At 31.0% G+C, this 12,300-nt stretch overlaps 1 protein-coding gene across 1 annotated transcript in view; it reads right to left on the reverse strand.

Annotated features, from left to right (window-relative positions):
• The window catches only part of LOC132746503 (serine/threonine-protein kinase SMG1-like), a 64,141-nt gene that overhangs the window by 46,912 nt on the left and 4,929 nt on the right, over positions 1-12,300 (reverse strand). The window contains 16 exon segments of the mRNA XM_060735689.1: positions 716-922; positions 1,299-1,460; positions 1,819-1,949; positions 2,164-2,356; positions 2,784-2,860; positions 3,474-3,575; positions 3,901-4,052; positions 4,520-4,592; positions 5,498-5,668; positions 5,926-6,096; positions 6,422-6,547; positions 7,276-7,323; positions 8,234-8,315; positions 8,746-8,823; positions 9,397-9,455; positions 10,283-10,419. Of these exon segments, the coding sequence (XP_060591672.1) occupies positions 716-922; positions 1,299-1,460; positions 1,819-1,949; positions 2,164-2,356; positions 2,784-2,860; positions 3,474-3,575; positions 3,901-4,052; positions 4,520-4,592; positions 5,498-5,668; positions 5,926-6,096; positions 6,422-6,547; positions 7,276-7,323; positions 8,234-8,315; positions 8,746-8,823; positions 9,397-9,455; positions 10,283-10,419 (1,969 nt within the window).

Consider the following 12,300-nt stretch of genomic DNA (forward strand, 5'->3'; position numbering starts at 1 on the left):
CTTAAGGTTCTTTAGTTATTGATCGGAAACCGTTTTTTGCTTTCAAGGTAATGTGACCTTGACCTTTGACCCCAAAATCAATAGGGGTCATCTACTGATCATGACCAATCACCATACCAAGTTTGAAGTTCCTAGGCCTTAAGGTTCTTTAGTTATTGATCGGAAACCGTTTTTGCTTACAAGGTCAATGTGACCTTGACCTTTGACCCCTTGACCCCAAAATCAATAGGGGTCATCTACTGATCATGACCAATCACCATACCAAGTTTGAAGTTCCTAGGCCTTAAGATTCTTTAGTTATTGATCGGAAACCGTTTTTGCTTTCAAGGTCAATGTGACCTTGACCTTTGACCCCTTGACCCAAAAATCAATAGGGGTCATCTACTGGTCATGACCAATCACCATACCAAGTTTTTGAAGTTCCTAGGCCTTAAGGTTCTTTTAGTTATTGATCGGAAACCGTTTTTTGCTTTCAAGGTCAATGTGACCTTGACCTTTGACCCTTGACCCCAAAAATCAATAGGGGTCATCTACTGGTCATGACCAATCACCATACCAAGTTTGAAGTTCCTAGGCCTAAGGGTTCTTTAGTTATCACTCGGAAACCATTTGGTCTACGGACCGACGGACCGACGGACCGACAGACCGACGGACCGACAAGTGCAAAGCAATATACCCCCTTTTCTTCGAAATGGGGGCATAATCATAAACTTACCCCTTCACAATATATTTAGGATATGCTTTCGGGTTTTTAAACAGGCTAGTAAGACAACACTGTACAGATGCACCAACTTCCTCCTCCTGGTCATAGCCAAGGTGGTACAGTGCTTGAACCAAGGTCAGGAACTGCCGGGTTGTGTATACATGCTGACTTGTGTTCAGGCTTGATATAATCTCTGATACCCACTTCAAAGCCAGCAGTCTAGATTAACACAAATATCTAGTGATCAAACAAACGACAGACCATTTTATTATCAGAACAATATGCTGTTGTCTAAATGAACACCAATATGTAGTGTTACATTTACCCCAAACATACATGTCTATCTCCAAGACTAAGAACATCAGATCTATACTATACGACTTAAAATCAAATTTAAAAGGAAATTTGGCTTTCTTTAATCCTGAAAAAAATATTATAATGTAGCAATAGTAAAAGATTAGGAAATTTTCACTTCCATTTTAAGTTGGAGAGACATTATAATGGAAATACAAGTTACAGTTAACACATTTTCTTCACATAAGAACTTACTATTTTGATTAAAATACAACATTGTTGAGGAGTTTAGTATACTTACTTGCAATCAAATGCAGTATTAGAGTGTGTACATAAGTCTGCCAACATTTTGAGAAGCCGTGTAAAGTTAGAGCTTGTGCTGGGGTTTACATTGGCAAGTAATGCTCCTTCCAAAGGTGTGTTTTGGGTAAATAGCGCACTTGTTGATATGAAATTCCCATGTCTGAAAATATACAATCAAAGTATGCTCAATCAAAAACAACTTGAAAATCTTTATGGTACTATAATGTCATGTTGTATTTCTGTTTAATTATATAACAACAACAAAGAATTTAAATTCACCAAGTTTGTTATAACCCTATCTGGAGTATGTTACAAATTGATTTACAAGGTCAAATGATTATATTAAATAAAATGGAAATCATATAACTCGTTGCCTTTATACTTCCTATGTATTGAACTACGAATGTAAATCATGCATGTACTTGAGAAGAGAATCTAAGTACCTGCTTCAATTGTATGAAAATTTAAATTACAGTCAACATAAATAACTTAAATTGTATCTATATAAAACTTCCTACCTGGTAGCATGAGAGTACAGTGACTGTAAGATGGCATACTGTAAGGCTGGATACTGTATACTAATAGATGCTCGAACAACATCCAGATGTCTACAGTACAAGTCAAACAGGCTTGGTGATAATGCCCACATCTGTAAATATATACTAAATATATCTGCTTGTTTCTCTCCATTAACTTTATACCGCCTTACATTTTATATATTTATGCTTATCAGGTAACAAATAAAATCTTAGGAAATTGTCTTTTAATAAGTGACAATTATATTTAACAGGCTGTTCATGGTATATCTATGTATGTACTATCAGGATTAACGTTGAATACCTGATATTTGAGAATCTACTTACACCAATCAGATTGTTCTTGGTATTGCCTATCTCCCCCAGTACATACAGACAGAATATGCATGTGGCCTCGGCTTCACGTTTGTTATATTTAACACTGCTATATGGGTTGTTAGGTACAAGTTCTATCAAGTTATCATCTCCACTACTCTCGAGTAACCTATTAAACCCACACTGTATGTCTCCCAACAAGTGCCTGAAACATCATCATATTTACCTTTCTTGATAAATACACAGCAATTAACTTGAAGCAAAATTGTTAAGGCTTGATTTATGCAAGGATGCAATTTAAGTAAATGGCTTATCACATACTTAACTTTACCAGTAAACTCTTCTGAGTTAACGTTATGGTTGTGCTATTTATTATCAATTTTAAAGATTATATCATACGGAATATACAGGACAGTAAATCATCAATTCAAATGTGGATTGGAATCTAGTGTTATACAGCTGGCATAGATCTTTTTGCATTGCAACTGCCTGCACTGCTTAGTAAATAAATGAAGGAAACTAACACAATGAAAACATAACATTCAACATGTAACTTTTCCTTTTTAATTTAGACACATTGTTTCTTCCTGTATCTCTATCATCATACATACTACATGTAGACAGTTTATTACCTGTATGTCTCCTCTAACAAAGGAATGCTTTTCAGACTCAGCAGACTCTGATAAACTGATGACAGCTCCTTTAATACCTGAAAATTATTTACATCAAACACATAATTATATAATGAGTGGTGGCATGGCCGAGTGGTTATTGTGTTTTATTAGTAATCTAAGGATTGCTGACAGTGTGGGTTCAAACCCCGTCAGGGACAAGCCATTGTTTCCTCGAGTAAGAAACGTTACATTCATGCTTAGTACCAGTTGGTTCCAGGAACAGATTCGAGAGTGTTTTAATAAGCTTATAGTTCCAACACAATCAAACTAAAATAAATTTGTATTAACTAAAACAATAACACTTCTGAATTAAACATTGATTTCTAAAAAATGGATAATTTCTATTTCCATACATTAATAACCCTTAATTTTAAATATCTTGAATGGACAAATTAATTCATCATTTTTAGGGGGAAATTTTAAAATATGTACAGACTGAATAGCTATCAGTGCAAACAATGAACAAATGGCAAAAATTTGTTAGCTGATCATGGTTTGCACTTGTTACTTAGTTAAATTCAATGGAAGTCCGCAGACTGTGGATTAAATAAAGCTCATACAGTTATACTATCAACTAAATATTGGCTATATCAAAACAATAATGAGTTTAAGCAATATGTATTTCAATTTCCAGTATTTATTACTTACCTCAGGTGAGATGGATGTTTTACAAGTATGAAGTAGTGAATCAGGCTTCAATACATGTGATAACCATTGTACTGGCAGCTGTACACCAAATAATTCTATCACCTGAAAAAAAAACAGTAATATTTACACAATCTGGTTTGCAAGGTTGGAACAACAGGCTTATTTGTTTCTTAAAATTAAAACAAAATAAAATATCATAATACAGTTCTAAAAACTAACGTCAAAGACTGTACACTTGTATATGTATGAGTCATCTATTTGTATCATTTATCATAAAGAATATTTTTTTAACAGCCTAAATTTATCAATCAAGTAGCTGTTAACCTGCGAGAACAACATATTACAATAGATCGTAGATTTGAAAAATGTGAAATGTTGTGTTACATTTTTGTATGTAAGTTGAAAACAGAATATTATATATAAATACCTTTTTCATAATTTTCAATGCCATACAAGAGTATTTGTTCCTGACCCTATGTACAGGAAACATAACTGTAGAAACATAACTGAACAATGTTTCCTGGCATGACAGAATATCCTGTTTAATGAGGTTCAACAGCAGAAACAAACAGTCATCAGCTGAAATCACAACAGTTTTGTCTGTCATTTACTTTTAAGAAATTTCTAGTTTGAAAGTAAATCATATTAATAATAATGTTTAGGTAATCAAATAGAGCTCCTTGTATTTTGTCTACCAATATAAGACTTCCACATTATAGCACAAGCAAGATGGAAGAATTTATCGAATTTATCACATGAAAAACAACATTTCCTTCAATGTCTTTTACAAACAGCAAAAACTTCAGTATGGAGAAATAATACACACGTTTTCAGACAATTCTTTAGTATAAATGATACCACTGGTTCAATATACATGCACTTTGTTTTTATAATGATAACAGTTTACTGCCTTAAATTTTTAGAATGAATAAAGTCTAAAGTAAACAAATCTGTCCAATCATAACAACATTTATGTGTTATTGCTTTTTCTCTCACAGAAATATGTACATAAATCTTGGAATTATCAGCAATATAACTTCCCTTACCTGTGATTACAACATACTCAGAAAAGTAACATTTCATGGATGTATCTATTGCATGTATTGTCTTTTCAAATACCTATAAAAATATATTATAATTATAATCTGTATGAGAAAAAGTATTTCAATTCATAAACTAACATTTAATTTTTATTATCTATTCCAAAGAAATAAATATGCAAGGTTATATCATCAAAACATTTAACGATTATTATCAATTTCATATAGGAAATAAATATTCAAGGTAATGTCAACAAAAAATTTAACATTTATTATCAATTTCACAGAAATAAATATTCAAGTTAACGTCAACAAAAAATTTAACATTTATTATCAATTTCCCAGAATTATTCAAGTTCATGCCAACAAAACATTTAACATTTATTATCAATTTCATGGAACTAAATATTCAAGTAAATGTCAACAAAAAATTTAACATTTATTATCAATTTCATGGAAATAAATATTCAAGTAAATGTCAACAAAAAATTTAACATTTATTATCAATTTCATGGAAATAAATATTCAAGTAAATGTCAACAAAACATTTAACATTTATTATCAATTTTATGGAAATAAATATTCAAGTAAATGTCAACAAAAAATTTAACATTTATTATCAATTTCATGGAAATAAATATTCAAGTGAAGGAAACAAAACCTAAGAATATAACAGATATCTGACTTATAGAGAAAAGACATTAAAATTGTCATAGGATGAGACAAATAAGTAGCCTGATAGAGAATGTAAAACCCATAAAAATCTTTTCAGCAAATGTTTTACACTGAATTGAGCTAACTGGCTGATTACAAAGACTTATATTATTAGAGATCAGTAGCATACCAAGATATGCTGACCAAAATGTTTTATGACACTAGTTAGTAAGTCAGAAAAATATCTCTAAGGATCTGCTTAGCATCGTTCAAGTGTTATATACCAAATAATCTCAAAGAATGTACAGTATAACTATATGTGTAACTTACCTCCAGAAAGTAATGCATGTTCATCAACCTTGACTTGTGTGGATCAAAATCTTCACCGAGACTTTTGATAACAGTAGAGAAAACCTTCAACAGTGATCCAATCTTTACCACCTCATCTGGTATGTCAACTCTCGACTTTGCATGCTTATCTTGTAACACTATGTTTAGATCCTGTACAAGATGTTTACAAAAATAGCTACAATTTGGCTACATAGCTTTATAATATTTATAATGATATATCCTTAAAAATGAAATAAACATTGACCAAAACCATCTCATAAATTTTCAAACAGCAGAAATTTCACTGTTCCATATTTAATACATGTAAGTTTTAAATTTCTTAAATTTTAACTGCTTGCACACAATAGAGAACATTGAGATGATTATCCTTTAATTACAGTATCAAAACATAAGAGTTATCTACTGACCTCTGCATAAGCCTCCATATCTTCTAGGAACTGACCAAGAAGTTCTTGTGTAAATGGCTGATCTGATACCCAGAATTGTTTAAATGATATGAGAGCCTTTGATGTGAAGTCTATCACTCCATTACGCTGTGTCGAGTCTATATGCCAGCCGACCAGAATGTCAACTGTGTCCTGTTTGTATTACAGAAATCAACTAATTAACAAATAACTTCTTTTAGTGGCAATAACAAATGACCACTGTCACCAATGTAGAGCCAGACAGGTATTCATTCTTTACAGTCTAATTGCACTCTATACTTCTGGCTACGCAATTTTTGAAAAAGAACATTTTAAAGGACACCAGCAGAATTTTTTTTTTTAATTTTTATTTTAATTTTCATTAAACCACAAGAGATTAAATTAAACTGTATGGATAAGGCTTAATATTATTAAGCATCCTGTTATTACATTTTATTCCTGAAACTAAAAGCTTTAACTGTGCAAATGGATAACCTACCCTAAAATAATCCTGGAAGATGAGTGGGTAGACTTTGGTAATCTGTAGTATAACAGTGACCACAGATACCAGTAACTCTGGGGTATCAGCATTCTCTAACAATGTCTGTAGGTGATTCAGTACAAGCTACAACAATAAAATACACATGTCACACATTTACAAAATAGTTTTTAAGAGTTACAATGATTAACTAAGTAAACAAAAATATCCTCAGAATTAAATAAATTTCATACGTAAATTTGGCAAGACAATAGAAATTTCACTAAGGTATAAATTACAGGAACTCCACTGAGGTCCAAAAGCCTAAAAACATAAAATTTATATTTTTTACATAGATCAACTGGGGCACTTGAAACCGAAAATATACAAAAACATTGAAACAACTGAGGAATATTCTCAGAAAAAAAATGGAAAGGCTTAATTTTGTGCAATTCTTGGCACATTTGAGTGAAAAGCATTACATATCGTTTTTCAATTTTGGATCATTTTCCACAATTAGAATAATTATTCTGGAAAAAATCTGATCTGAAATTTTGCACCTTATTTACTGATCTAGACCATCATAAAATTCAACATTTTTGAAAATAATCTCGAAAAATTATTTTCAAAAATTATTTGTCCTGTCAAAAATCCTTAGTGGAGTCTTTTTGATAGGTTTCATCATTATATGTTTGTAAATACTGTAAAGTCATTCTAAGCTTGGAAATATTACACATAATTTGAGTTAAAAAGTTAAGAAAACATGAAAATTGTTCATTTTTCATAGACAAATAGAACAACAAACACTGAACTCCTGTTTGATTTTCATATCTTATTTTAAGCAAATACTTTGCTTTTAGCTAAGTTATACTTACAGGTGTAAATTCAGCTGTATTCTGCTTCTTCTCATCACATTTCAATGTCTGGACAAAAAATCAAAATACAAACTATAGTTATTTCACCTTTTATATATAAAAAAGCATGCTACATGTATTATACACGTTTGGCAGACAAAAAAACGCATTAAGTACATTTTTATGAATAACTGTAACCATTTTACTGCTGGTGGATTTACCATTTGAATTTGTTGGCATTTATTTGTAATCTTAAGTTAATTGAATATATAGTGCATTTGTTTTCAAACTGACAACAAAACAAATGCCAAATGATCAATAAATGACTCAAGTTTCCTATTTCTATCTCATACAGTGAGCAGAAAATTTGTGGGAATGGCACAATGTAATGAAGGGCATGATTTTTCTCTATTTCACATTAACTTCAGATGCAGACAAATACATGTACTTACGTTTTGCTAACTGAAAAATACTGACTTCTCTCAATAAGATATAATCAATATAACTCAATACAACTTACTCTAATTATTATCAATATTATTAACAATATATCAATTAAAAGGATAAAAGTTTTGGGTTTTTTAAAATAGAATCATAACAAACATATTTGACAAATTACACATTTGAAAAAAATAACAACATTTTTGAAGCTTAATGGGCTTTAAAATTTGTAATTGTAAGAGATTTTAGTACCAAAATACTTAAACTGATCAGTATAGTCTGAGGTTATTATACATTTAGGTTCTCGTTGACCTCCGTACAGTGACCTATTTCTGGCTTAAATTTATCTTTGGCTGGAAATTGCATGGAGGTAAATCATCATCACTTTGTGCTTCAAAATTAAACCTTTAAGGGCACGATTGGCAACATGTCCAGGGTATTTGACAGCAAAACCTGCTTATTGTGCCTTAATATGGACCCTCATTAAGCATACAATACATACACTTTAATATGACTCAGTAAACTCAATAAATCTTACCTCTAGCAGAGCATCCAGAAACAGCACCCTAACATCATCCTCTATCAAACTGTTCACTTGCCCAAATAACCAGTTGAAATATCTGTAATCCAACAAAAACTCCATAGATATATTAATATATTTAACATACATGTACTTAATTATTATAGATTATGTATCATAAAGCAGCAACAGTTTTCAAATATTTACTACATTTCAACAGTAGTGAATTACAAATTCACTTTAACATTACTGAGTAAACATATGTCATTTAAAAGTTTCTTGTCCTTACCAAAACATTCACTATTTTTTGTTACATTGAGGTTGGTATCTTTAAATCATTTTAACACTGTACGTTTACCATTATTAATGACATTCAAGCTTTAACTGGTGAGGTTAAGTCAAAGATTACCTTCCTAATAATTCACGGCAATGGTTAGTATGTGTTTTGAACATTTCACCTTAAACAAGCTACTAGGTAGTACCTGAATTTCTTTTTCATTAAAAAAAATAATTTATTAGTAAATATTTACCTGTGAGCTTCCTGTCCCATCAGACTGCCGATCAGTCCTATACAGTATACAATTTCATTCTTCACATCCTTATACCCTCTGAAATAATATAACTATACCTTACACAACAAATAAAACTAATATACAATGATATCAAATGAATTTGAGCTACTAAGGTCCACATCTATAAGCAACATTTTTTGGTTCAGTTTTAAAATACACTTATGCTAATTCTGGTAATATGGTAGCCTAGCAACAATTATGCCTTGAATTTACTAATAACATAAAAAATGCTAGCTTCCGTAAACACCAGTTAAAACATATTAACACTTTCAGGTTCATATTCTACGGCAGTTTGTATCAGTATTTCAATGACCTTTAGTTCACTTCCTTGGATTGGTGATTGTGTTAAAAAAGGACTGACATCACTGCATCGTACTATGTGCAGTTCCAGATATTCTAGGTCAAAGTTTAAAAAGTAAATGCCATTATATATTGTTACCCTATTACAACAAATAAGATTCTATAATTAATTGACTGATGTATAAACATATTATTTACATTATGGTACCAGGTTTATTTTAATTTATCATTTCTTCTTCACAAAAAAACAAAACATTCTACTTCAATAGTATATAAAATAAAAGATTTTTGTAATAAAAAGATACATACCTTTCAAAGAAGACATCTTTTAATGTTGACAACACCTCCTCTCCATTCCTTGCAGCATACTGAATGGAAAATTACATTATCACATGCTGGTGCAAATATAAAATTTACTGGCAGTATTTCTTACTAGGATGGAGATCATTTATTTCAATAATTTACCATAAATGCTTGTTAGTCATTTTCTACAGTACAAACAAAGAAACTATGTATGTTTTTAGGTTTTAAGTAATAGTTAGTACTTTCTTTATTGCTTAAGTATCTTCTATTATGCTAGCTTACAGAACATTGATGGTTCTACTCCAAGTGCTGTCTGCACATGCCTGAAATAATGCATGAAGTTGTACCTGAGGTATTTCTCCCCCAATAAAACTGGAAATTTGACATATGACTTCTACTGTACTGGTGTGACAAAAAATTCAAAAGTTTTCATCATTCAATAAGAGTGTATACTGATAAATAGTTAAGATTTTTGTTTAATGTTTCAATGAAAATTTGTCAAATATTCACAAAATTTTACAAGCAGTATAGTAGAAGCAAATAGAGAATGGTTCATGCAACAGTGATAATACTGTTTATCTTTCTTTACACTGGGCAAAATTTCGTTTTATTGAAGGACAAGTGTACAGGTTCAAACCCAGTCATTGGCAACTGTTGTTTCCTTGAGAAACTTTCAATTAATTGCTCAGTTCAAGACACAAATTCAAGAGTGTGTCTATAAGCTTATAGCTTCCTTCACAGTCAAACTAAAATAAATTTTGTGTAAACTAAAGAAAAACACTTGACTTGCATCCTCTAATACCAGTTTATGTTGAATGTCACCAAGTATCATTCCTCAAAGAGTAACAGTAAAATCAACAGAATGTCTTCAGAATGATCAAAATATACATACCTTTGAACCCTCAGGTGAGTGCAGGTAATCAACTAGTTGTTTTGCTGTCCCAAGCTTTCTTTCCCTCTCTGACTCTCTCTGGATTCTTCGCGACAGCTTCGATAATCGAGACTCTTCCACGTATGGCTTGCTGGAATCTAAATATCAAACAAAATAATGAATGCCTAAGCGCTTAGTATTTATTCCTGATAACATTTAAATATGATTTATTGGACTCAAAGTGTTGTGAATATAAAATCGTTTGTGCAGATTTTGGAGTTTTCTTAGATAAACATCTACAATAAAGCATATATATAACAATTTAGAATTTAAGTGCAGCCAGGCTGGTCCAGCTATATACAGCAACTTTTAAACACATTCATGAAAATTGATACAGTATAATCCTTCATATTTTAGAGAGTTTAATCTCTTTTTTAAGGGGAAGAAATTAATCTATAACAAACCAAACAAGGCATAAGTATAAATATACAAAATGAAAATTCACAGTAAAATATATCCATACTGGTACTACTATTTTAATGATACAATGCACCTTATGAATACAGTTATTTCTTCAAAATTAACTTTTTTTTTACTATCATGCACAAATGTTTTGGTAATGTGCTCATTATAAAGAGAACAGTCAACAAATTTCATATTAGCATTAAAATAAGCCGCAGCTTTTAAGCTGCATGCCTCCAGAGGAGTCAAAATATTTCAAGAAAATTTAACTGGGAGAGGACACTCATAAGCTTTATAGGTCTCTGCCCAAACCCAAAATGTACTTTGTAAATATTGTTCAATTGTTAAATGTTTTGATGAATAAATATGTTTAAACCAAAATTAAACTTGAGAAAAGTATACTACTAAGATTTTAAGAAAAGTAAAAAGATTCAGGACTCAAGAAATAATTTGCATGTTCTGTGTGATGTTTAATTTTGCAGTATATATATCACCATATTTATCACATAAACCGCGGCGCAGGAGAGTAATAAAGCCATGTGATAAAAACGATATTACACTAGTGTAATAACACTTTGACGTGACGTCATTTGCGCTATATAGAAACATAGCGTTATTTTAAAGCGCGCTAATGTTAGCGTTACACTATAGACGGTCATTGAAAAATTACTCATTTTAACACTTAACTGTTCTTATTTTATATATGTGATAAATAGAATATTATATTCGTGTAGATTCAATTCTAAATTTATTGAACTCGTTGAATAAAACAATATTATGCTCGCCAGAGGCTCGCATAATATGATTTTATTCAACTCGTTCAATAAATTTAGTATTAAACTACACTCATTCAATATCCTCTATTTCTACTATGTGACCAACACACTAATGACTACTTTTGCATATTTTGACCTTTTTTGTAATTTATGTGGATTGTAAGTGCCATTTGCAATGTGTACATTACTTTATTTGTTCCATTCCCAATATTTTTCTTTAAAATACATTTTCATAAAAATTAGCAGGAATCTGGAGGCATGTTGCTTAAAAAAAAGTTTGAAGTTCATAAAATGTTTATGCCTGAGCAAAGTTTATTAGAAAAGACCAAAACTGATAATGATACTAGGATGTTATTAGAACTACAAAGGGAGTTCATTATATACTGAGTGTTTTATTCATTATAAAGTATATATAAGAATGTATTAGTATTTTCATATTTGAAATCCTTTTTGTGTTTAACCCATTACGCGTTATACACGCCTTTTAAAGCCCTTTTCACCCCCCCTTTTTTGTTGTCTCAAATGGTGAAAGAATGCCTTATTTAGGCACCCAACACTTGTTTTTGTTTGAGAAATGTTGTTAAAAAAAGTTACCGCTTTTTCGGCGCGGCCCCCAACCAAACTAGAACTATCACTAGATGTGATTTTTACCGCCACAAAATTGCTTCATAAATGAGGATGTTACTATAGTAACAGAATACCTTGTAAAAGAATTGAAATATAGAGTTATGGTTAATTAAAGATAGTTGTGGTTCTTGTATGTTGCATTTCCTTTCAATGTGGTTGGCCATTGATGAAGTT

The sequence above is a fragment of the Ruditapes philippinarum genome, unplaced genomic scaffold (assembly GCF_026571515.1).
Source record: "Ruditapes philippinarum isolate M1 unplaced genomic scaffold, ASM2657151v2 ctg370_1_1_1_1, whole genome shotgun sequence".
NCBI classification, from domain to species: Eukaryota; Metazoa; Mollusca; class Bivalvia; order Venerida; family Veneridae; genus Ruditapes; species Ruditapes philippinarum.